This window comes from Gouania willdenowi, chromosome 11 (assembly GCF_900634775.1).
Source record: "Gouania willdenowi chromosome 11, fGouWil2.1, whole genome shotgun sequence".
NCBI lineage: Eukaryota > Metazoa > Chordata > Actinopteri > Blenniiformes > Gobiesocidae > Gouania > Gouania willdenowi.
Genome location: NC_041054.1, coordinates 23,668,582 through 23,695,691, shown reverse-complemented (window position 1 = coordinate 23,695,691; position 27,110 = coordinate 23,668,582). Strand labels below are relative to the sequence as shown.

Genomic DNA, 27,110 nt, shown 5'->3' with positions numbered 1-27,110 from the left:
CAGTAATTAAGTATTTGTACTTTGTTACTTGTCACCTCGGCCTGTATCTACCAACCTCTGGAAAGCCCTTCTTCTGATTTTGGACCTTGAAAAGCTTGTTTTCCTCTGATTAGACTATTTTAAAACATCATTACAATTTCAAACTGTCATATCCAGCAGTATAAACCCAGAGCCTGTTGTGACATTCAATACATTAAAATCCTGAAACTGCTCGAATGACTGGTTGTTTTGAGTGAAACTGATTTCCTTTTACCACACGGGCGTGGCACCACGTTTTGGGCCCTGGGTACTAACCATCTTGTTTGGCCCCTACTGTAAGTTATGTACATGGAAACTATACTAGTATTGTTATATTATTATAAGCTTTTTTTTTTCTTCACAATAACCTAATGACTCCATATCCATTGCTTCTATTTTATATGTTCTGCTACATTTTAGTGGTTTATTAAATAATTAAATATTGTGTTTGTGGACGTACTTTTGCTACAATTTAGGGGCGAAAAATGTTTTTTTAATCTGGTTAATAAAAGGTAAATAAAGAATGATTTGAGACATGGGGACACTCTGGCCAAGACATGGTGGCAGCAAAATGTTGTCTTTAAAATAATTTTTTAAAATAGATTTATTTCCAATTAGGATTTGACGTGCAAAAGGAACGTTCCGGCTTTTAAATGCGTAATTAATTTCAATTGAAATATAATATTGCGTTAAAAAGGTGTGAGTTTTAAAGCTCACCTCTGAATAATTAAGTAAGCAGTTGCTTTCCCTCATTTCACATTCTCTCCTTTTCCTTTATTTCCACGCATTTGTACCTGGTTTTCCTTTCTTGAGGAAAGACATGGTTTCCTGCTGCTGTCTATCTCCTGCTCCTTGTCACATCCACAGTTCAGACTACCTGCTACAGCTACAGCATTCACACTGTTTCAAAGCAGGTGGTAGCTAGGGCCCTGGTGCAGCATGAATAATTGTTTTTAGTGCAAAACTGTGCTTAACAACCAACTTATTTTCACACAGGGCCCTTTTTCATTCCAATATAAATAATCTAAAAATGTTTGAAATGCATTTCCGTACATATACAGCAGGGGTCACCAACCTTTTTGAAACCAAGAGCTACTTCTTGGGTACTGATTAATGCGAAGGGCTACCAGTTTGATACACACTTAAATAATTAGGGAGATTTTCAAAAGAGCGGGGGGGGGGGGGGGGGGGGGGGGGGTAGTTTGCTTTTTAAAGAGAAAATGAAATAATTCAATTTCACAGTGTTCTTTTATTTGAAAAACACATATAAATTAAAGAACAAATTCCACAGTACCCGTGCAAATGGTAAATGGTGGTAGTAGTAGAATAAATAAAATAAATAACATAAAATTAAACAAAAAAGGCATACATTGCATAAATTATCCATCAATCTATGCAATGTATGCTTGAAATAAAAATAATCAACAAAAGGAAAATTAAACATAGCCTATACAACAACGGCTATAACCATAACAGAAACACTTCCCTACACATGGTTGGATTTGATTTTCTCCCGATTTCCTCACTGACATTGTCCGGGCGGACCATCCTTCACCGGACAATAATAACGATTACACCTCTTCTTATGCGGTGTAATCGTTATTATTATTACAACAATATTATTATTACAATAATATAATTACACCGCATAAGAAGAGGAAGAAGAGTCTTCTTCCTCTTCTTATGCGGTGTAATCGTTATTATTGTCCGGCTGGAAACGACGCTCAGTGAAGGATGGTCCGCCCGGACAATGTCGGGCAGAAATCAGGAGAAAATCGGGAGGGTTGGCAAGTATGTATTAAACACAAAAAACACTTTACATTTTAAGTGTTTATATATATGTATTGTCATTTCTAAGTTACATGTAAGTGTGATTTAAACAAGAATAGCTAAATAAATAAATCTATATATATATAAAAGCTCACTGGTAAGTGCTGCTATTTGAGCTATTTTTAGAACAGGCCAGCGGGCGACTCATCTGGTCCTTACGGGTGACCTGGTGCCCGCGGGCACCGCGTTGGTGACCCCTGATATACAGTATATAAAACAAACTTCTGAGCCTCTAACCCCAGTAGTCTTGCGTTAGCAACGTCAACTACTGCACCTGTGCAACGTGAGAGTGAATTCAGTGCAAATATGGCAAATGGTGGATGCAAACAAAGCTTTGCTAGGTATGACGCCCCAAGTCAAGTCAAGTAAAATTTGAAAGATCGATCAATCAATACCGAATTAAAATCAAATCGTGATTGATCGATTCAAAACCTTATTAATCAGAATCGAATCGATTCAGGAAATTGGCCATGATACCCAGCTCTACTGTTCACCAACCTTGGATCCTGGAGTTCCAGCTTCTCCTCTGTGGCCCTTAAAGCCCTGGTTATTAAGAGAATGTAAACATAGCCATATCAGTTACAAAAATTAGCAAAGTATCATTTGTTCCATCACGTAATGAAGTTACTTACGGGGAGCCCTCTGAGCCCAGGGCTTCCTGGAGGTCCGGGCTCACCTTGTTTGCCCTGGAAGTGAAATGGCTTCAGTATCATTCCTGATTTACTTTTGAACTTTCAAAATTAAAGACACTTCTTTGTTTAAGTTGAATTCACATTTTAGTAACGAGGTGATTTCAATCTACATACTGATTCTCCTTGTTCACCCGGTCGGCCGTCTTTTCCCATTTTTCCAGGTTGCCCCTACAAAATGAGGAAATGAATGATCTGCATCTACAAGCACCTACAGTTTTTAACTATAAAAGGCAACTATAGAATGATGTATATTATGATTTTACATACCATCAGACCAGGGAGACCTGGTGGTCCTTGGATTCCTTTGAGGCCTTCTTTGCCCTGGTGCAAACAAACAACACAGCTCACAGTAACCAAAGGAGTGATTAATAACAACTAGTAATGCATAGGCCATGCAGTGACAGCACATACAGTAACTAGGGGCTGAGGTTTGGAAAATAGTGTGTTTTCTGAGAGGACAGTGCATTCGCTAGAACCTGACCTTTTCCCCAGGAGGCCCTGGGGGGCCGACAGTACCAGGCTGTCCATCAGTTCCCTGAAAGAAACCGTGACAGTGTTAGTGGAGTTGAGCAGAAACCAAACGCTGACACTGATCCACATTTACCTGAAGATGGATAATTTATAGAATTGCAAGCAAGTCACTTACAGGAGAACCCATTATTCCAGCAGGACCGGGATGACCAGGAGGTCCTGGGTGGCCCTAGTAAAACACAAAAAACAGTTTGAATGAAGGAATATAATAATAGCAGTTAACAGTAGGGCTGCACTCCAATTTTAATCGTGGTCAGGATTTTGGTTGCCATGATTAAATTAACCTGATGGTCGGCAATATTTACATTTAAAATGTGGGTTCTGCTGCATATCAAATCAGGCACTTTCTCAACCATCAGTCAACGGCGTATTTGAGTCGTTTGGTGGATCGATGTGAGCTGTAATTGTTTCCAATGAGTTGCATTTAATAATAGCACTCTGTAATAGTGTATTATGCAGTTAACCCTTGGTACATTTTACACTTTTGGGTTAATTTCTTTTTTTTTCGGGGGGGGCAATTTTTATTTTGTACTGTAAACTGTTCATATATTGTTTTTCTAAGTTGTGCAAAAAAAAAAATACAGATTTTTCCCCAAACATGATAAATAATTGTGATTATAATCATGATTACAATATTGATCAAAAATAATTGTGATAATAATAATTTTGGCCATAACCGTTCAGCCCTAGTTGACAGTATCAGTAGCAACTCCTAAGATACTTGTGATCCATCAACAACAAACAACACCTTGTCTCCTTTTTCTCCAGCAGCACCAGGAGGTCCTCGGTCTCCTTTTATACCCTGTGGATAAAAGAAAGAACAAGCTGTAATAAAAAAAAAAGAAGCCTTAAAAGTTTAAGACAGGAGACCTGGCAATAGCTATTTTGCTTTTGAAATAAATGCTTATTATACCCCCTTTAATGTAGTCAACTACAATAGTTTTGCCTTTGGAGACGATGCAGGAGCTGTGTAAATATCTACCTTTACTCCATCATTTCCAGGGGGTCCTTGAGGTCCAGCTGGTCCCGCCGGTCCCTGTAATAATGCAACATGCCATCAATCTCTGAACAGGTACAAATTAATGGCCAGTGTCACCAAGTAATCGGTCACAGGTGCTCCCAGTTGAGCCGAGCTAATGATGCGGACTGTAATTTGTCATGGCAAGTGTGACGGATGGTGAAAAACTTGAAGTACATATAAGTTTCACATGAAAGTACCTGTTCAAACATGAGCAGACACATTCTAATCAGCTATATGATTTTAATACATGAAATCAAATCCTACTTGGTATCCATCTTGGCCATTTTTTCCAGTAGGCCCTGGATGTCCTTTATCTCCTGGGACCCCTGGGAGTCCCGGAGGTCCAGGCGGACCTGCAGGGCAGTCTGAACAGACGTCCTAAAATAGAATGGACAGTTTTTAAATTAAAGAAAAGTATGATTTGAGTAGGTAGCATTAGTTCTCACTGATGGTGAGTGCAAACACTTTGGTACCTTTAAGTTTAGGTCAGACAGATCTGCCGCCTTCCCCTGAAAGATTAATACAAAGAATGACAACTTTAATCAACTAGAATATTTGCATTTCCTGAAGAAAATGTAGGTGCTGGCCCGTGTCACACTGCATTAGCTTAGCATTAGTTAGCATAAGCATACATTTGTATTAGCAATAGCTGGCATTTACATTAGCATTGATTAGCATAGCCTAATAATAGCATTAACCAAACATTAGCACTAACCTAGCATTAACACTAACCTATCACTAGCACTAACCTAGCATTAGCAAAAACCTAGCAATAACACTAACCTAGCATTAGCCTAGGATTAACCAAGCATTAGCCTAGCATTAGCCTATTATTAGCACTAACCTATCAATAGCATCAGCCTAGTATGACCATTAACCTAGCATACGCATTAGCCTAACATTAGCACTAACCTAGCATTAGCACTAACCTAGCATTAGCATCAGCCTAGCATTATCCCTAACGTTAGCATCAGCCTAGCATTACCACTAACCTAGCATTGGCTGAAAACTAGCAATAAGATTGATAAAGGTAGAAATGGGTTAAAAAAAAAAAAAAAAAAGTTCAAATGGGATAAAAAGGTTAATAAACATTTAAAAAGTTGAAATAGGTTGAAGGTAGTAACTGAACATGGTAAAGGTTGAATGGTCAGAATCGGTTGAAGAATGGCTGGGGATGAAGAGCTTCAAATTTCCAATAGAAATGAATTGGAAAGAAAAAAATTTAACAAGTCAAAAAGTTTAAAAGTTACAAAATATAAAAGTGATAGCATAAATCTTGGGAACTTTCTGAATTTATTGATAACTGGACAAACTGTGTAGGAGTTAATGCAGATGGAAGAAAAAACAATAACAATAGTGAGAATGACTCCTGCATCCTCATTAATTATACACAAACAGCCATTTGAGTACACATACAGCGCTAAGAAATTTGGATTAATTACATTTCTTCATTTTTGGATTTTGGACAAATCTGTTTTCATAGATATGACATATGGACTTGCTGTCGTTAAGAATGTATTCAGGTTTGCCGTGTTGATCAAACCATTGTTGTAAAAGACTTGAGAGAAATATTGGAATGATTGTAAACTGTTCATCACTGAACATATACACCAAATATCAACAACAATGTTTTTCATAATGTAAACAGGAAAACAACAAACCAAAACAGCAACTGTTCCCCATTAATGAGTTTTCACTTACTGGTTCTCCTGGTGATCCCTTCTCTCCTGGTCTTCCTGGTAAACCCTGCATTTGGACAAAAAATAAATAAAAATAATTCTATTATTGTCTCAAAAACACAAAAAGATCGATTTCCCATAAAACCCCTCAATCATAAATCAAAGAAAATACACCTACATTGTGTCCTGCTGGACCTTGAGGACCAGTTCCTCCAGGTGGACCTCTCAAACCCTACACACCAGACAGGCAGATTTTAGAATCTCAACTAATACACACAAAAAGCGTCAACATATATATTTATTTTAGTAAGATATTGTTTAGCAAATATTTACCGGTGGTCCAGGTTCACCATTTTCTCCTGAAACTCCCTGAAAGCACCATGGAATTCAGACACAGACATAAAATGTTGTTGCAATCGAAGGCACAAAATTCCAAGATGATTCCATCTTACCGATGGTCCCACTTTTCCTTCCCCTGCAGGACCCCTGTCCCCTGGCAGACCAGGTTCTCCTTGAAGCCCTGGTTGGCCCTAAGAGAAGAAATATATTATGTTTTACTACATACTTGATCGTAAATAATCTGTGTTTGACCGTAATGAGTTTTCATTTTCATTTTATTTATTTATTTTTTTCTAGCAGGGACAACAATGAAAACAAAAGAACAAAAGGGTGGACGTTTGCTCCCGGTCCGGACATAAAAAGAAGCAACGCATAAGTCATATTACTGGTGAACATTATTAATACATAAATAAATCAAAACCAAAAATTGGATTTTTACGTAAAACATGCACATGTGTGGAATCAGAGGTGGTGTAATGAATCTATAGGTGCTCCTTGTTTCTTGTGATCAACTTTCGTGTGTGTTGACGGCTGCTGTGAGCTGTTTTATTAATGTGTAAAATAGACATTTTTACTGCCTTTAAAAAAGCTGTCATTTTTTTTGCAAAAGTGTCAAATGGTAGAAGTTCTAACATCTATTGTTCCTCACACCAGCCTCACAGTTGATAGTCAGTTACCTGTTTATTTGGATACTGGAAACGAGGTGCAGCGGACTTCAGTTCTCGCTAATGTCCCCATAAATGTCACGATAACAGAACAAGTTTTTTAAAAAACAAAAACAGAAAAACGCAGCTTATCTGGTTTTTGGTTTTTCTGTTTTGGTTTTAAATCAGAAAAATTAAATATCCACACTGTTTATTTGTTTTTTGATTTGGTTTTAAAACGAAATAACCAAAGAACGAAGGGTCCATGAATTCCCCAGGTACCATGAGTGTTCTCTTTAAAAATCTTTATATATTAACTGGTAGAGATGTATTAAAAACTTTAAATAAAATTAACAGAGTGTCACAGATTTTCAGTAACTTAGATTGAATAAAGAGAATATTAGTGTGTGCTAAATATTCAGTCTTATGTATAATTCTCATTGCTGGTTTTTGTATTAGGAATAATGGATGTATTGAACGTTGATAATTGTTTCCCCACACTTAAAGGGACGTACTAAGGAACAATGTAAAATTCAGAGAGCATCATGGTCCAGAAAGTCTTCAGCTTTGTTCATAATTGAGAGGCCTCAACGTTTGTAACCCCACAGCAACAACTACTGGGCTCAGAAACATCAGTGTGCTTCAGTGTGTGATAATACGAAATATGAATCACGTGTTTAGGTTCTCAGAAGAAAGAAAAATGTCTCAGTGGTCATGGTGAACAGTTTGACACCATCAATCCAGCTAATGCCTTCATCCAGCCTCAGCTATACCACTAACCCCAATATCAAACTGGTCATAATAAGAGTCACGGTCACAGAGCAGTGGACAGAGAAATTGCTTTCCTTTCTTTTTACAATTGATTTTTTTCCCTCACATGACAGAAAAAAAAAAAAAATGTTTTTACCAAAGCACTGGAGTTTTTGTTTTTTTTTTTTTTTTTAAAAAACTGCTTTTAAAATATCCATACCTTTTGGCCAGGCGGTCCCTGGATTCCTTGTGGTCCTGGATCTCCCTGTAATATCATTAAAACACTGATAAAACGTATATATAAAGTATAATAATCATCAGTAGTTATTCTGTGGTTACAACAGTCATACAACTATATTTTACTTTCACCATACTCAGCTTGTATCAGAGTCAAAGTCACTACTTCTATTGTCAACATGTGCTGCACATACAGGGGACTGAAATTGTGTTTCTGTCCCACCTACAGTGCAAATTGTGAGCACGTCATAAAACAAGATATAAGAAAATATAGAACAAGTATGAAAATTTTAAAAAATTAAGAAAAAAAAAAGATTAATAAATAAGAAAAGGAAGAGTAAAGTTAGGACTACGGTGCACCTTAGGGTGACAAATAAACAGGCACACATCACCATCACTGCTTTTAATTACAAAATAAGTATTTTTAGAAGTATTTTAGTGGCTCCACTGGGTGTTTGTTCAACATTGTGCGCACATGTGCCTTTATGTGATGTGTGGCATGCACAATATTGAGTGAACATATGCTGTAGCTGTGTTTGTATGTACCGTAAGTAGGTGTGCGCATACATGTGTGGCCATGTCTTAATGTAATTACACTGAGCGAAAACAAAGGTGAGATGTGTATGCATAAGAGATGTTATTGTCATTGACTGTACTTTATCAAGGATACTGTAAATACATACAATAGCAAAGTGACTAAAACTATGATTAAAAAGAAAACAAACATATTGTAAAATAAATAAATAAATAAATATAATCACTTTGTTGAATGTTAAAGCATATTAATTGAAGAATATAAGTAGAAGTTGTTTTTTTAAATCCAGTATGTAGAGACAGAACCTGTTAATTGGCTTCTGTTGTGATTTGACACCATTGCCTGCAAGCAGTGGTGGACTGGCCATCTGTCATACCAGGCATCGTCCTGGTGGGCCGTTGACCTGAAGCGGGTCGGTCTGGCCCGCTACAGGTTTTTTTTTTTTTTTTTATGATCGAATGAAGGCAGACATGGTAACAAGTGGCCAAAAATGGTCCAATAGTGGCAAAAACGTGGCAAGAAAAGAGTAAAAAGTGACTAAAATGGGCCAAAAGCAGTCAAGAGTGGCCAAAAAAAATGGGTAAATAAAGAGGAACCAGGTGGTATTGTAACATCTATAACACAACTGCATGGATGTAACAGTATGTAATGCAAAGGGTAGCTTAAATTGGCAAAATGTGGCAAACAATAGTGAAAAATGTGAAACAAAAAGAGGCAAAATGTAGGAAAAAAAAAAACAAGTGGTATTTATTGGGCAAAAGGTAGTTTATTTGGATGTGTCAAAATTAACTTGCAAAGATGGACAAAAAAATAGGAAAAAGGGGTATTTATTGGCAAAAAGAAGCTAAAATCTGAACTTTTTGAAAAGTGGCAAAAAATTGACCAAAGAAAATTGGTAAAAAGGGGTTAAAAAGTGTCCACCTTTCAAGATTTTCTAGGGGAATAAGAATTAAAAATAAGACATAAGCCACATGTTGAGCATCACTGACTTAATAACGGCTTCTACATAGTGTAGCTGATAATGTAGTGGGCTGGTCTGGAGACTAGTCCTAGTCAACCCCTGCCTGTGATGTATGTACAGTTCAGAAAAACGTCTCCATGCACGTGCTCAGCCCAACCGTTTCACACCTGGCCAGATGCAAAAAACCAGAGGAGGCTAGAGTTTATCCCCAATCTGTTGTGCTGCTTTACTGTGACTGTGATACATTTTACTGTGTCTCCTGTCTATTCCTGCCCTTGCAGCAAAAAAGCCACATGTCTGATGGCAGTGTAAAATGTAAAATTAAGAAATGCATTGAGGTGCAGCATGAAACGAGCTGACTCAAACTATCTTCAACGTACAGCTGCAAGTGTTACTGTTAACGGACGAGCTGTGTATACAAGAACAACAGGCCGGATAGAACATATTTTTATTGCTGACTCATGAACTGCACATCATTAAGTAAGTCAGTATGTTTAGCAGAGAATTAACACATTTTTAGACTTTTTACTTTATTTTTCATTCAGTAATGCTCTTAGATTTTGGAATGTTTTAGAAAAAAGTGTCTAAAATTGAGTTTAACTCTTTAACATCAAAAAACAAATTGCCTCCCCAAAAGTCTCCAAACAACAGTTATTGTGGACATATTATCAAAGTATAATCAGACTATATTCAAACAACAAATACATGCATTATCTAGTGTAGACAAAATGTTTCCGTTGTCTGTCCTCTGCATGAGTCGGTTGTCAGAATAAATGCTACATCTAAATACAAGAATGGAAACATAACTTACATTTTGTCCATCTTTACCCTTTCCTGTTGGTCCAGGAAGGCCAATCAAACCGGGCTCTCCAACTGGGCCTTGAGGGCCTGCTGGTCCAGGTTTACCCACTTCCCCCTTAAAACAGAATATTTACAAAAACTTAACATCGATAGAAAAGCGAGGGATGCGAGTCTGACCTGACATACAGCAGCTGCTAAGGAACTGAATCAAATTTATTGGCTTCAACTATTTTTTTAAAAAAGAAGAGAAAAAAAAAGTTTATCGGTTTGCAATGACTAATGCAGGAAACACATCTTTAGTTTTACGACAGAGTGACTGACCTTCTCTCCTCTGATCCCAGCAGGACCAGGAGGTCCAATGATTCCAGGAATGCCCTTTAAAACAAAGCACAGTTTCACACAAGTCAGGACACGTGCACGTGCATTGACTGTTGATGGTGTTTTAATCAGATTTTAGAGTCTTTAAAGAATAACCATTGGCTGCTACGGAGGCCGTTAACATTTTGGAGGCCACTTTTGTCACAAACCACCACTGTTAGCCCCGCCCCTTCTTAAACCAGCAACTGTTGACTGACTGAAGGGAGCTGTTGTTAGAGAGAGAGTGGGCGTGTCTTACCTGGTCCAGGAGCAACAACCACAATCAATGCATTTTTTGTAGAAAGTGTCTATTTGCACAATTCCGTATGGACAACCCCCGGGGCTAATGTACGGTTACCGAAGTATACGTACGTAGCGTCTTAGGGTTAGGTTATAACCCAATATCGCAACAATTTTTAGGGTTAGGTTTACGGTTTAGAGTAAGGTTTAGTCGTAGTCACGTGACTTAAAGGGGACATATCATGCTAAATCAACTTTTTTAGCCCTTAAATGCATTTTGATGTATATTTAGATTGTTTAGAAGTACAGAAAAGTTCAAGTGAATCTCTTCAGGTGCTCCGTTGATATCTTTATATTCTGTTTTGGTCATATTTTTCAATCTGTTTCGATTTGTTGATTCTCTGTTATGTTTTTTGAACAATGACGTCACAGTATTTGCAGCGGAACTGACAAATTAGGACATCGACTCCAGGCCCAACACTTCATGCAATCCGCCATTTTTATTTCTCGCTGTGATTTTGTAGTCCAAGCTCAAGAATGCCAAAGTTACGAGAGGAGAAATCAAAAAGTTTTATTTTTCACGGAAATGTACCCACATCTGTGGGTAAGGTCATTTTTGTGTGCGCGAAGCACTTCAAGGATGACTGCTTCATCAACCTCCACCAGTATAAAGAAGGATTTGCTGAAAGACTTTGTCTGATTGAAGGATCAATTCCTTCTATCTTTGGAGACGACGAACAGAGCACTTCGGTAAGCTGTAAATAACGCTAAAAAGTGTGATGATAAGACGTCCCTGTCATTGTTTTGTTAACATTAGCAGTTGCACCGTCTTCAAACTTCATATGTTAGCGCTGTGTGCTCGTTTTAGATCCTTGATGATATGGCCTACGTGATTTAATTTAAGTCTAAAGTTTTCATTAGTCATTTCATTTTGCCGTTTTTGTCTCCGAAAAGACTGGATTAAAATGCATTTCGTGACGTTAGCTTGGCGCTAGCGTTAGCTTGGTGCTTGTGTTAGCTCACTTGTTAGGGTTCTGCAGGTTCATCATCTTCATTTTCATCTCGCTCCGCTGGGTCAGACTCTGGCTGGAACATGTAGGGCTGGATGGACAAGTCTTCTGTTGTTGACATTTTGTAAATAACCTCTGAATAAAAAGTTTATGCGCTGCTAAACAATCGTATCTCTTCTATCAAACTACAAAAATGGCCGAACAGGGTGGAGTTGAACCGAGTGTCACCTCTGCAGCCTGGAGAGGGGGCGGGGTATGAAGTGTCTCATTTGCATTTAAAGAGGCCGCACCAAAACGAGTTGCTCTCAGAAGCACATCAGAAAAGGGGTAGAAAAGGGGTGGAGCTATAATAATGAGGAATTCAGACCCAAGCATTGCAGTTCCGCTTTATATAGACCACGACTGTATGATTTATATGTGAAAAGGAATGATTTAAAACCATGATATGTCCCCTTTAAACTGGCTAATGACTGACCTATCACGTGACCTAAACTGGCCAAATTGGGGCGCTGCGTACAAATAGAATGTCAGTATATTGATACGACAACCATACGAATAGCCACTGCCTTTTTTGCAAATCCAGCCGAGGCCAGCCAAAACCCTAGAACAGAGCCAGGCCACTGTTATCACAGCGGGGCCACAACAAATGATCAACATTCATGTCAGCATTTAGAATACTGACCAATCTGAGCATTAATACAGTTTTTATAGTCATTTTGTGTGTTTTGCTGTCATTCTCTGTATGTTTGTTGTTGTCTTGCTCGTTGTGAGGCCTTTGTGCATTTCTGTTTTCCTTTTGTGTATTCTAAATTGTATGTTTTCTTGAGTCATATTGTGTATTTGTGTAACTTTTGCTTGTTCGTTAGTACTGTGGGCTTATGGAGTAATTTTTGGCATTTCATTGTCTTTTTGTGTACTTTTTTGTCATTTTCTGTAATTTTCGGAGTAATTTTGTGTATTACTGTTGACTGTTTTCTTTTGTCATTTACAGTATTTTTCTGCAATGTAATTCTTTGATCTGTTCATGTATTCTTGCTCTTGTTTTGTTTATTTTTCTGACATTTTGTACATTTACTTTGGCCGCCATATAAAATTAGACCAAGGGCTACATGTGGCCCCCGGGCCGCCAGTTGCCTATGTCTGCCCTCGGGTTAATTAGTTGCACTTTAAACTGATTACGAGACTTACCACATTCCCTGGTAACCCACGGGGCCCCTGAGAGCCTGCAAGTCCATGCGGACCCTGTGAATAACATTTAGCCGTTACACACTAGACTACCAAGAGGAAACCTCGCAATTCTGATATATCACACTCTATTAACGACTTACAGGGTCTCCAATGCGACCTGTTTCTCCGCTTGGTCCGGTGTCACCTTTAGGCCCCTGCAAAGGATGACATGATGACACTGCAAAAACGCTATGTAATCATTTCATTTAAAATCATATAGGTAAAGTTTCTGTATTACTAGGGTAGCAATTTTATTTTATTTTGAATCTTTAAAAAATGCCAAGAAATTATAATTTATTTTCAGTGTTTCCTAAAGACTGAGTGACTCAAGTAAAAATACAGTAATTTAATGCCATTGCAATGAAGCAATGTTTGTACACACGGTAGTTTTTAATTTAATAGGAGAAATGTCAGACTTTCTGTGTGAAAAGCCAAAGTTTTGCTTTAGATATCATCAAGAAAGTAAAAAAAAATTAAATAAATAAAAATTACAGCCTTCTCCATTTTTCAAACAAAAATAGCAAATAGATGCCATGTAATATTATCCCTTCTTACTGGCAATCCAGGTTGTCCCCTGAAACCTTGTTCACCAGGTAACCCTCTGGGACCCTTTGGAGAAAACACAGTGACTGTTAAAAGCAAAACATGTTAGTTATGCTGCTGAATATATGAATAATGTATGAAACTGGGCTGCACGATTATGGCCAAAATGATTATCAGTTATTTTGATCAATATTGTAATCACGATTATAATCACAATGTTTGTAAAAATACAGTACAGTACAGTTAACAGCAGACGGGGCCAATCCTGGTCCTCAAGAGCCACTATCCAGCATGTTTTAGAAATGACCAGGATCGTTATCAGGCTTCTGCAGAGCTTGATGATGAGTTAATCATTTGAATCAGGTGTGTTGGAAGAGGGAAACATCTAAAACATGCTGGATAGTGGCTCTTGAGGACCAGGATTGGCCACCCCTGGTTTACAGTGTAAAATGAAGCTTTAAATAACAATTATTCTAAACAAATAAAATCAGAAATGTACCTAATAATTAAAAATGTATCAAAGACTAACTGAATAAATTAAATACATTATAACAGAGTGCAGAGCCCGTATTTTAAATCTGCTTAATTGCACAGCCCTAGTATGAAAATACGAGAGTTGGAACTAAACAGTGATTCTTATTGTAATGCAAATGTGTATGAAAATAGTTTTCTTGGGAATGACAATTTTGAGTCTGTGCTGACATTTATCAGATATAAATAATGGAAAACAAAGGGAATCATTAAATCACCATTTCTCCTGGTTTTCCTTGATCTCCTTTTTCTCCTTTTGCTCCAGGCTCCCCCTAGAGGTAAAAAAAAAAAAAAAAACAATAAGCGATATTGAGGATGTAATTTTAAATGCCAATAATCCAGCGTGTGAGTATATACAACAAACACATCTCTGTATTTATAAAGTCAGGAACAGTATCATGTTGATTTATCTAACTTTTGAGTTGCACCAAACATACAGACTCAAGCATTAAGTGCTTGTTCTTTTCTCACTCACAATATTAGAGGGATATCGACTACACCTCATATGTAAAACATGACATGCATGTAAACATACAGTATTCCAGTAAAACAGACATGCTAAACTCCAGCAGGCCTGTTTCAGAAGATTCTGCTCCAGATATCAGTGATTTAAAGCAGAAGTAAGTAACTTGCGCTTAGCGCTCCTCCTAAAGGTCCCTTTTGGTCCCCGCCCCCTGCCCCACCCCACAGCTACATACATGCCATTGCTCTCCCAAGACGGTAGCAACTGATCACTGAAATATCCTAATACATCAGTGACACTAAGGGTGTCACATATAGTTCCATGTGACCATGTGAACTGTATAAGGAAGAGAGACAAGTAAAATAATTGAATGATGTGGGAGTAATACGGAAGGGAGTGTGGAAATATGTGTGATGTGTTTGTTTGCTGACAAAGCGGCTCTGAAAATGGATGAATGGATGGATGGATATTTGTGTGTGTGCTGCCAGATGGAGCACTGGGTTGTGCGTGTGTGCGTGCTTGTTGCGTAACCACACTGTCGTCGCGGCGTGTGATTGCTGTGTCACTGGGTGGGAGGCAGGAAAGTTGCATGTGCTGTTTTCTGGCCAGAGACAGCAGGGAGAGATGAAAGACCCCCCAATCACCCCATAAACACTTGTATTACCCTCACAGGGACTATGAGAAGGGATTATTAAGGTAAAATATACTTAGTTCTGCTTTAATACTTTGTGGCACAGAAGATATTGATCTGTTAGCGGTCATTTGCAAAAGTAATGAATTATCGAATGAACACTATTGTAATATGTCTATTATGACAGAGAGGGACTTACAGGTTCTCCAGGCTCAGGGATAACATTTGCAACCTGTGAAACGTAGAGCGAGAGTTAATGAAGTCCCATATTTGCAGTATTACGTTGTCTGCAATGCTTCTGTCTCTTACATTTCCCGGAATACCAGGCAGTCCTCGACCTCCTGTTTCACCCTGCGGTAAAGCAAAAAATATTCACACTATAGCTGAATGCTACAGATAATATGACATGCTAAACAGCACACAAGTTTTAAAATGCAATTCTTATTCACGTACCTTATCACCCTTATCTCCTTTTGGTCCAAATGGTCCCTGCAATCCTCTCTCTCCCTGGAACACAGACAATAGTAATGTTGTTAACTCATCATTCATGTTGGTGAAAGAAGTGATGTAAGGCTAACATTTTTGGACATGTTTAAAGCAAACTCAGAGGTCGATAATAATAATAATTATAATTCTTTCATCTTGAAAAAGATAAGATAAGTATAAAAAAGCTTTTTTTTCACTGCTGGGTTCTGTAAGTTGTGGTCCTCAACAGAGGTGTAAAGTACTGATATATCCTACTCAAGTCGATTTACTGTTTCTTGATTGAAATTGTTCTTAAGTACAAGTAAATCATACATAAAATACTCAAATATAAGTAGAAATTAGCTCAATAAATAGTACTCAAAGTAAAAGTTACTGGTTACTTTCAACCCCCATGTTTAAACATCTCATGTATAAATTTAAAAAGGAAGAGATCAAATCTTGCATAATTGGAACTCAATTTCTTTTACACAAAGACATCTGTATAAAATAAAAAGTTTGTCAAAATGTACAATTCTTTAAAAAAATAAAAATAAAATTTATTAATTTAAAAAAAAAAAATAATAATAATTTAAATTCTCAGGCTGTAAGTATAGCTACATTTATGAACTCTAAAATGGAAAAAATTATTGGTATTCAATGTATTTTTTGGGCTTTTCATTACATTTAATCTGATTGGTCAGCTGTGATGTGATGCATTTGATTGTTGTCTGGTCATTTCATTTACTGTAGTTTCACAATTTTACTCCGTAACGGTTGGGTGTTGAAATGTAACAATTTTTATTTTTTTTTTTTTTTCAATGTACTTAGAATTAAAATAGTACTTAAAATAACTGATTTTGAATAATACTCAAAAAAGTGAAACGACATATAAAAGCTACTCAATTACAGTATCGTAAGTACTAGTACTTTTCAATCAGGAGGTAAAGGAAACCTTTTATAAAGTTAGTATAAAAAGGGTCAAGGAAGTTAAGTTTCTAGGTGTTGTTTTGGAAAGCTCATATTGATAATGTAAAAAAGAAAGGTCAGCAAAAGTATTGTAATTTTATATAAAGTTAGAGATTTGCTTGACTGCAGCTTGTCGAGTATGCTTCATTCCTCGATGATTCTCCCATATTTCAGTTATTGTATTGAAGTCAGGGCTAACACATATATCAGTACACTAAGCCCTTGTTCCTGCTGCAAAAAACGAGCAATTATAGGTTATAGAGAGCACACCAATAATTTATTTATTGAAAATAAACTATTTAAATTTAAGGATCTTGTTGTCTTAAAAACTCTGATTATCATGCAATGCAAAACAAAAAAAAAAAGAAAATGTGTATTTGTACAGTTGTCGTGCGGACAACCCCCAGTGCTACTGGTACGTTTACCAAAGTACACTTAGGTAGCGTCTTAGGGTTAGGTTATAACCCAATATCGCAATCATTTTTAGGGTTAGGGTTAGGTTTACAGTAAGGTTTAGTCTTAGTCACGTGACCTATACTGACCTATCACATGACCTAAACTGGCCAAATAGGGGCGCTGCGTACAGATGGACTGTCAGTATATTGACACGGCACACGTACGGATAGTCATTTTGTTGCACATGACGTTTGCCATAGAAGAAATATAATTTCCGAAATATGTTGTTTATGGAGTTAAACTGTGGAATTCTTTGAGTGTGGAATTTAAATGTTGTACAAGTGTTTACAAATTTAAAAAAATGTACAAAGAGTTAAGAAAATAAATTGAAAACACCTAAATGTACTGTAACTGCTGAACTGTAAGACAAATGATGCTGTTTTTTGTTATGTTTTGTGACCTAGTGAGGAGTTGGGGTGGAATGTTGGGAAATCTAATGGATTTATTTTTTTAAGTTGTTATTAGGAACAGATAATACAAGATTTATCTTTCTTCTGTTCCTTTTTGTTCATGTAAAGATTGTGTAAAGATATGACATGACATGACATAAATAAATAAATAAATAAATAAATAAATAAATAAATAAATAAATAAAAAGATCCTAGTTGGTGTGCAGAACGTGAAAGTTGCTCTTAGGAGAAAACAATTATTTAGAGAGAACAAATTTAGATTTACATCCTTTGTCACTGATGGAACATGCAAATGTAACGCTTCACAGTCAGGTGCTCACTATACCGTAGACTGTGTGCATTGCCAAACATACATTAATCAATCAAACATGCAATGTTTAAAAAACAGTGTCTATTTGTATGGTTGCCGTATGGACAACCCCCGGAGCTATTTGTACGTTTACCAAAGTATACGTTCGTAGCATGTTATGGTTAGGGCACAATCATTTTTAGGGTTAGGGTTAGGTTCACTCTTAGTCACGTGACCTAAACTGGCCAATGACTGACCTAAACTGGCCAAATAGGGGCGCTGCGTGTGGATAGAAAGCCGATATATTGATAGGGCAACCGTATGAATAGCCACTGCCTTTAAAATATTATTATGTGATTGAGACCGTGGATCAGGTGGTAGAGGGGGTCGTCTGCTGATTAAGAGGTTGGGTGTTTGATCCCAGTCTATAACTGTCTATGTGTCCTTGAGCAAGACACTGAACCCCAAGTTGCCGCCAGTGGTCGACTAGTGCCTTGCATGGTAGCTCTGTCCCATTTTCGTGTGAATGGATGAACGGATGAAATCACGTCCATTTACCATTTACACCTTTTTGTTTTTTGTTTCTTGCTTTTTCTGCCGCAACAGTGTTGCTTTTGACCTGGATTATGACTATTATGATTGTTTGTTTCTTCATGGTGATTGAAGTACACTGCTCTGAAGGGTTTCTTTCTCCATGTTTGCAATTGGTCAGACACTCCAAACACCACCCTTTCATGTAAGCACTCGAAGATCAGATTAAAGTGTTGATAACCAGCTTTGTAGTACAGCTGATCTTGGAATGTAAAAAGTCTAGTTCGGTCAAGCCAACTAATAAAGAGATATCCTGGGTATTTTTATCCAGCTTCATAGTAGCTGATAGGGCTTTAGGGTGTTGATACACCTAAACTGTGTAAACATGCGCTGTGATAATTATATCCTGGATATATCTGTGTTAGTGGGCTTCACCAAACCAAACATTCACAGAGATGCTGGACAACGAATCTTGATTACAACTAAGTTAAGTTCATTTCAGCCTGGCTACGTGTGTGCGCTTGTGACGGAGGAGGAGATTACAGTGTCAGACCAATCACAATCACAGAGGAACTGTGTAGAGCAATTTGCGTCACATTTGACGAATAATTAAAAATATGAAGAATTAAAATCAATAATTCAGACCAAAAACAAGTAATTAATGCAGGATTTGATTAGTATTATTACTGAAATTAGTGAGATTATAAACAGAGACATCTGATCAGTTTCACTTTTACTTTCACCTTGTCTGTGGCTCTGATGCTGCGTTCATACAGCTCAGCCTACATCATTAAGTGGACAATATAAATATTTCATATTATCTTACAGGACTGAGGCTATATCTGCGTCACCACAGATTACATTAACATGTTGATAACCAGTTTCATAGTACAGCTGCTATGAGATTGCTCTTGTTTGGTTAGGTAAAGCCGGCTAACGGAGAGATATCCTGAATATATTTATCCATAGGTGAAAGGTCAGAGCTGGGTAACCCACCGGGACTCCACGGTCTCCTCTCACTCCAACAGCACCGGCCTGTCCGGAGGCACCAGCCTCTCCCTATGAAGCACATTAGAAAACATATACATTGATCGTTATAAAAACATCCCATATATTATAAAAAACCATCAGACAGGTGTTTACTGACTCGTTCTCCAGGAGGTCCTCTGGGTCCTGGAGGTCCTTCATCACCCTGTGAAGCATGCACACAAATATTTCTATTACATATGGAAAAATACACAACCTGCATTCTCTATACATATATCTTATTTATTTATGTATGTTTTAGTCAGGTTCCGTGAGTTTCTGGTCTATACTACCTTTGGTCCTGGCTTGCCTGGAAAACCATCTGTTCCACGCTCTCCCCTGGGGCCCTTCACATACAACATTAACATTTTAATGACACACATTCGAAACATGTGACAGCAAAATCATCCACACAAGCTCAGAAACCCCACATTGTACTTATACATGGTTTAGTTCTGAGCCACACTTAAACTTTGGCAGGTCATACGCAACAGAAATGAACAGAAATGTAATAGTTTCGCACCCCAAACCAGAGTTCATTTTGCTTATAAGGGACTCCAATAAATAAGGCTGTTGCTATTGGTCCGGACCTGGACCTCAGACAATCCTGACTATAGTTCCGGCACTTCCTCAGAGTCAATTACAATTTCATTCGCAATTACTAAAGTTCAATTACAATCAATCACAATTACTGAGTCTGAAATAAATAACCTAACATAAGTTAGCTTTCTGTTAGCATCTCTAATGATAACGGGTCCTAATTCAGCTGTAAAACAAACTAATAACAAATATCTATCATTTAATTTATTTCCTATCAATTGGTTACTTTGTTAGACTTCCTAATCAATGAAAATATAGGTTTTTAATATTTTTGGTGTGGGCATCTGAGCCTTTTTTTGTCAGTATACCGAGATTTACTTTATTTCAAATGTGGGAAAACTTGATCTGAAACATATTTTAATAATTAACTGCATATGTGTAGAACTGTACATAGAACTGTATCATGGTTCCCCAGTTTTGAGTTAAATTAATTGAAAATTTTGATAGAATTTTCATGGCAATTACAATTACAAAGTCAATTATCTGAACTCAATTACAATTCAATTACGATTGTGACGGCAACAGATTTTAAAAATTACAATTACTATTATGCCATAATTGTAATTAATGATCAATTATGTGATTACAATGATAATTGACCCCAACCCTGGCTGTAGTAATAGAATGAGGTATCTTGGGGGTGAAGGGTGTCTATTATTTATTAGCATATACTGCACAAAATATTGCACTAAGTAATGTAAAGGTAGTGTAAAGGTGACATGTTCATGGGGAATGGAGATATATTTATAATTTATAAACTTATAATTTATAAACTAACTAATGCAAATCCCTACAGTATGTGCTTAAACACTTGAAATGTTCAGCAATAGCAACAGCAGTGCATTATTAATAATAACAGCAAAGTAATTAGTTTCCAAGCAAAAGTTGCAAAAACAAAAGCTTTTTGTTTTAAGGAACATTGTCTGTTTTATGTTTTAATAGCACAGCATTTGTTCAAACTGGGCAGCAGATTTAGAGATTCATTCCATCTCATTTTACTACGTTTCAGTGGTTCTCAACTTTTTCAGCCCACGACCGCCAAAATAAAGGTGCCAGAGACTGGGGACCCCCCACCGTACCTGAAGGTGGTTGAACACAGACATGTGGAGCCAGGGTCGTCCATAAAGGGGGATAAAGTGGAGAGCTTATTGGGGCACATCCATAAAGTCAGCAAAAATGATGTTCTATGAATCTGTGATACCCACATTTATTTATTTATCTGAATAATATCCACTGTTATCCAGGAAATTTAGTATTATTTGCACCATAGTATATAGTCATCTTAAAGATGTAAATCATTTTTTAATCAGTAATAAAATGAGGTGAAAGTGACCAAAAAAGGTAGAAAAGGTGATGAAATGGGGTTTTTAAAACCATAGAAATTGGTTAAAAGTGGTAAAAAGGGTTCAAAGTGTCAATATTGGCTTAAAAGTGGCAGAAAAAGTAGGGACAATTTGTTAATTTATAATTCTATAAATACAAATACTGGGCATGACAAGTTGTGAATGTGTTAAATTGAAAATGAAATATGGTGTAAAGAGGTTAAAAGTGACAATAATGCGTCAAAATATGCAACATTAGGTGGGAAAAGTGGTGGAAAGGGTTTATAAATGCCAAAAATGTCTTGAAAGTGGAAAACGTGCAGAAAGGGCATTGGAAATGAATGGAGAAGTGGCAGAAATGGGAGTTTTGTTGCAAAAATGCATTAAACGGAGCAAAAATCTTGGTTCAAAGAAGACAATCATCAACATCCCCCGCCAGATTGGTTCTCATTATAACTCACAACTTTTTCCTAAATGTCCTAAATCTAAGAACTTAGCTGTATACATAAGAAAATATTATCACATCAGAATATGAAATTACTATCTTAAATGGTTTGTAAGAAAAGCTGTCCCCTTTGAAGAAACCTCGAACAGAGTAAAAAAAAATGGAACAAGGGCAATAACTCCAGAAAAAAATAATTGCGCACTTCTCATTTTCGAACTCCATCAAGGTATCGATACCCTGAAGCCACACATTGAATTTGGTTATACTATCTTATACGGTTTCAGAGAGAAGCTGTCCGCTTTAACTCAAACATACAGACGGAGCTCAAACCTTCCACTTTGTGGCGGGGGATAAAAATAGGGTAAAATATGGCAGGTTAGGTGTAGTTGCAGAAAAAGGGGAAAAATTAAATAAATAAAAATTGTTCCAAAAATATTCTTAGTTTCCTAAAGGCATCTGGCGACCCCCTCCCAGTGTCTTGCGGCCTCAAATGGGGTCCCGACCCCAAGGTTGAACCCCTGAAGTGATTTATACAGCTGCATATTGTATTGATGCAACCTTAAGGTCTTAAATCTAGACTCATTAACTCAAATCTAAAGGTCATACAAACCATGGCTCCATCGTTTCCAGGGACACCATCCAGACCATCTTTACCAGGCAGACCCTTCATGGAGAAAATATGAAATACTGACATTAGGAGGATTAAAACAGGATGACGATCACATCAAAACAGAACAAAAAAAAACTGAACTCTAGCAACTGTCTTTTAACTCAGGAATGAAAAGGTCAACTCACCGCCTTCCCTGGTTCTCCTGGTTTGCCCGAGAATCCAATTTCACCAGGTAGGCCCTTTATAAACAACACCAGAGACATGTGCTCAATGCAAAGTCAGATTAGTTATAGCACAGCAGTGTGATGCCGGGGCCACTTTTAGTTTGTGGAACTTACAGGAGGCCCTGGATGTCCACGGTCTCCAGCTAACCCTGCAGGACCTTGAGGGCCCTGCAAGAATGTGAGAAGTCGTCTTCAGAAAAACTCAAATATTGTATATGGCTTTTAAAATGACTCATCACATTCCCACAAATGAAAAATAACATTTCCCCACATTTTTGGTTATTAAAAAGCAATAATGCAAAAACAACCACTAGAAAAGAATACTTTGCAATCAAAGGTTAACATTTCAGAGACCAAACGTAAAGATCAGAATTGATGGTCCCTTAGATTCACCACCATTCCCTCCTGTTTATTCTGTGTAAATACAATGTGTAATACAACAAAATATCACATTGTTGGGATCCTACTCAACACAACCCATCGCATTCCGTTTGGTATATGTAAAAATATAAATATAAATATAAAAATAAATAGCTGTAGTGGATTTTTAACTGACCTTACTATGGATATTCATGCTGGAAATCAATTTATTTTGTTAATATAGTTCAAGAACTAAGTATAAAATAGGATATATGTTAAAAATCAAACACTGATATACACTATTTAAAAATGTACACATTCATTTGGTGCGAATTTCAATTATTTTGTATTAAATCCATTTTAATTAATTTAAACAAAACATATTATTATGGTCCATATTAGGAAACAGGTACCTATAATCATTATAATTTGTTTTGCTTGCTTCTATTTAGTCAGTTTATGTCGTGTTTTGTCTTAGTAACACTGAACTTTTACCATATTCTAATCTTACCCAAAAGCTTGGCAAAAAAAACAAACATCTCTCAGGTATGGACGTTCTAACTGTGAGTTGTATCTTATGTCTGTACTTTGAATATGCTGATGGTGCACATAAAATTCTGCTGTTTTCATTTGTTGTAATTTTTAGATATTTAGATATTTAAATATTTTTAGATATTTTTAGATATCCTGTTTCCTGTCTGGCACAAACTGTAAGTTTGTTCTCCACTCATGACCTCAGAACAATGCAGTGTCACATCTAATACAGCAGATGGCGCAATCGCAACATGGAACGTGTTCAGTCTGTGTACAGTATGTGAATGGACAGTTCACTTCTGCATCCTTTGTTTTATTACGTTGACATTCTGTTTTTGTATCTTTGTCAATGAGTAGGTTTGAAAACACATTTACATAATTATCTAAAAAATAAATACAAAATTACAAATAGCAAAGCACTTTCACAAATGTTTAAACAGATTTACAATGTGCATTGTAGGTGTAAGTGTTTCCATGTTTGTTCATTTGTTTTGAGCATTTGTAAATGTTTGTCAGTCATTTATTACTGTAATTTGTTGTGTGAAATCATACGAAAGGGAATGGAAGGGGATTGGTTTGAGACGCAGTAGTCACTTAGCAGACCGACGTTGAAACAATGTTGGAATGACGTGACGGCCTGACGTTGAGAAGACGTCCTGGCGGGTGCAGAGTGAAAGTTTTTACGTCTTTTTCAGACGTCGTCTGGATGTCCGAAAAAGACTTATTCTAGACGTCCCGAAAAGACGGAATAAGAAAGATGACCCAGGGTGGATTCCATTCCCTGACCCTATGCTATCATTTTTCAAAGGTATTGTCAGTTATTTGAAACGTTCAGCAAATTATTTGTCTGAAACATTATGACAAAATGCAGCATAAAAATACATTTTAATAACTGTTTTGCACTGTAAGAACATACAATACCATTCATTTTAGGAGTATTGTAATGTTTATATATAAATTTGACGTTCTTGTTGCGTGTGCGTTCGTTAAATTAACCTGACCTGATGATGTCCGAAAAAGACGTCTTCTCAACGTTGTTTCAACGTTGACTTGCTCGTTGGTAGCTCGACATTACATTATTTCTTAGAAAGATCTCAGAGCATAATAAATGTTACTGAAATACACATGGATATGTACTTAGTGACTGTGCATAATACTGAATAATGATTTTTAATAAACAGAATCAAGGCTGTTTAAATTTCATATGATATGTGAAATCGCTTCAAACGTTGAACGTCATATCAAGGTCCAGATGAGGTCGTGGTCATGACATTTGGACGTCATATAGACATGTAGATGTGGTGGAGATATGAATGTGATCTGGAGGTCCGTGGACGTCGGATGCTCAGTGCATAGTCTCTGTTTTGACCGTATAATAAATAAATGAGGTTTTGCCCATTTTGTTGCCATCAACAATGTCACTGGAATTTTAATTATGTACATTTTGTTTTCAAAACTGTACATTTGTTGTGGCATTTGTAAAAGTGTTTGAAGGCACCATAGTTTTTTCTGTGCCTCTAACTTTCTGACAACTTTATTAACTTTTTTTTCATTTTAACTTCTCATACATTAAAATAAAAAGCAAAGCTTTAAACATAAAACATTAACTTTCTGCTGATCTTTTGAAACCAATACATACACTAGAAACATGATATTAATATTTACCTACATTCATGTGCAGTTTTCTCCCTAGGATTGATTGATTCTTTGATTTTTAATTATTTTTTTTATGAATGATTAGAGAGAAGACCAAGCTAGCAAAGTAGATCTGATAACACTCTGGTGTTCTTTTGATAAAGGAAAGAAAATGCGCAGTTGACATTTATGATTGGAATCACTTGTTTTATGCATTCAAGAGCTTTTGACCAAACTAAATATATTCGTATGGTAATGTCACATTTGTTGAATGAGTTACAGCTGTCCCAAGGTAATATCTTTGTGTTGCAACTGATTGTTTCACATATAAGCATTTAAAAGTGTAGAATAAAAAACGTTCTTACAGGAGGTCCAGGAAGGCCGTCCACCCCCGGCAGACCACTTTCCCCTTTCTTTCCCTGTAAAACAACATTTGGCAGGATTAAAGGTGAATAGTCTCTTATTATGAATGGGAAACAACATTTCAGGCTTTAAAACAATAGCAGCACTTTACAACTGGGAAATTACCTGCTATAGAGTTTTTAAATAACTCAATATATAATTAGGGGAATTGGCTGTAGACGTCATTCTGTCATTCCTAGAAAAGTAATCAAATACTGGCTTTTGTTTTCTTCTTTTTCACCATTTTTCTTTTTTTTCTTTCTTCCAAATTGTGACCATTGAGAGGTTAGTGGCAGTAACTCAGTACATGCCAACTCAACGTCTACGTTAAAGACCGATTCTCACAGTTGACGTCTTTAACCCGATGTCTAAAGAAAATGCCTCAGTTCTGTTTCTTAAATGTACCTCTTGGAAATGCTCCGCTGAGCGTTTAAAATACTTCAGCATGTTTTCAGCATTAAAAAAAAAAAAAGACCAAACAGAGAGAGATTTTGTTCGCCTTAGGAAACAGAATCCCCAGTGAGATTGGTTTAGTCCTTTTCCTAAATGATATTTCCATGTTATTCTGTTTGTAGAGAGCACACTGATCCATGACCTGAAGAGGTTTAGATGAGGTTTGGACACACACACACGCGCGCGCACACACAAAAGCTTCAAGCTCACGGGAAATGAAAAGAAAAAGAAAGCAGGTCACTATCTTTGTTAAAGTTTTAGAGAAACAAATACTGCAAGACCCTTAGGTCTGTTTTAATTACACACTGTTGTGTGATGGTAAATGATTGTAAATAGAGAACATATGAAATTAGGGGATTATGTTTATAAAAATAAAGCCTACAAGGACACAGATAACAGCGACAGCATTCCATTTAGTAAACAAAGAACAAATATTGTTTTGTTTCTTTTATATAATCCATGAGAGGTTTGGGAGAAGTACTTATGGGAGGTTTATAAATCCTTTGCAAATCATTGCAAAGACCTATTTGTTTTAAAAGACTTTCTCAAACGGTACAATGATAAATAACAAATATTCCTTGACTATGAAATCTTGTTTACTTATTTTTGTGCTGCTCAAATCTCTAAAGAGCACGCTTATCATAGGCGGAGTTTGATATTCTTGCCAGGGTGGGCAGAAACTCTTATATATATATATATGTATATATATATACAGAGAGAGAGAGTGAGAGAGAGAGAGAGAGAGAGAACGTCTTGAGTTTCCCTTCACAAATAAGGAATGAAAACAAATTACCAATCTAACTGTTTTTATTATCATTTCTGTTACATAAGCTTTGAAACCTGCCAAAATAAATTAAAAAAAAGCAGCTTGAAATGTTCAGCACCCACTGTAACCGAATGAGAGAGTAAAGTTGCTCAAATTAGCAGTGATATTATTTATGATGTTCTACATGATGTATCATACAACACTCAATACATGTGCTTTAATATGAGAAATATGCTTTAACATAGAGGAATAGACTTTCCGTCAGTTGTAAATCACTAAGTTAAACAACAGGTAGGAGAGAATAAAATGATCCATATGGCTTAAAATCATTTAAAAGTCCAACAACGTAGATTATGGCATTAAAAGTCTCTAAAAGCGTAACTCCACCTTCGCTGATTGTCTATGTGCTTCCGCGGCCGGTTGATGCCGATTTTTTTGGCAGGCGGGCAAGTAGATTATCACGACACCGCTCAATCCACCGCTTTATATCCAGACGCTGAGAGCAGGGTGTGCTCGTTTTCTGTCCCAGCCGGCTAGTTTTCTCAGAGCATCACTACAAACAACAGACTAGTGAGT

The 27,110-nt window shown here is 36.8% G+C and overlaps 1 protein-coding gene across 2 annotated transcripts in view; it reads right to left on the bottom strand.

Annotated features, from left to right (window-relative positions):
• The window catches only part of col22a1 (collagen, type XXII, alpha 1), an 88,437-nt gene that overhangs the window by 13,702 nt on the left and 47,625 nt on the right, over nt 1–27,110 (bottom strand). For both annotated transcript variants that reach the window (XM_028461229.1, XM_028461231.1), the window contains 31 exons: nt 25,279–25,332; nt 22,499–22,552; nt 22,346–22,399; nt 22,161–22,214; nt 19,477–19,530; nt 19,305–19,349; nt 19,154–19,216; nt 15,494–15,547; nt 15,350–15,391; nt 15,240–15,272; nt 14,165–14,218; nt 13,428–13,481; nt 12,974–13,027; nt 12,834–12,887; nt 10,360–10,413; nt 10,049–10,153; nt 7,725–7,769; nt 6,224–6,301; nt 6,105–6,140; nt 5,950–6,003; nt 5,794–5,838; nt 4,566–4,601; nt 4,357–4,470; nt 4,054–4,107; nt 3,820–3,873; nt 3,187–3,240; nt 3,022–3,075; nt 2,808–2,861; nt 2,655–2,708; nt 2,481–2,534; nt 2,347–2,391 (listed from right to left, as the gene is read on the bottom strand). In XM_028461229.1, coding sequence (XP_028317030.1) covers nt 2,347–2,391; nt 2,481–2,534; nt 2,655–2,708; nt 2,808–2,861; nt 3,022–3,075; nt 3,187–3,240; nt 3,820–3,873; nt 4,054–4,107; nt 4,357–4,470; nt 4,566–4,601; nt 5,794–5,838; nt 5,950–6,003; nt 6,105–6,140; nt 6,224–6,301; nt 7,725–7,769; nt 10,049–10,153; nt 10,360–10,413; nt 12,834–12,887; nt 12,974–13,027; nt 13,428–13,481; nt 14,165–14,218; nt 15,240–15,272; nt 15,350–15,391; nt 15,494–15,547; nt 19,154–19,216; nt 19,305–19,349; nt 19,477–19,530; nt 22,161–22,214; nt 22,346–22,399; nt 22,499–22,552; nt 25,279–25,332 — 1,713 coding nt within the window. The remainder of the gene's footprint in view (nt 1–2,346; nt 2,392–2,480; nt 2,535–2,654; nt 2,709–2,807; nt 2,862–3,021; nt 3,076–3,186; nt 3,241–3,819; nt 3,874–4,053; nt 4,108–4,356; nt 4,471–4,565; nt 4,602–5,793; nt 5,839–5,949; nt 6,004–6,104; nt 6,141–6,223; nt 6,302–7,724; nt 7,770–10,048; nt 10,154–10,359; nt 10,414–12,833; nt 12,888–12,973; nt 13,028–13,427; nt 13,482–14,164; nt 14,219–15,239; nt 15,273–15,349; nt 15,392–15,493; nt 15,548–19,153; nt 19,217–19,304; nt 19,350–19,476; nt 19,531–22,160; nt 22,215–22,345; nt 22,400–22,498; nt 22,553–25,278; nt 25,333–27,110) is intronic.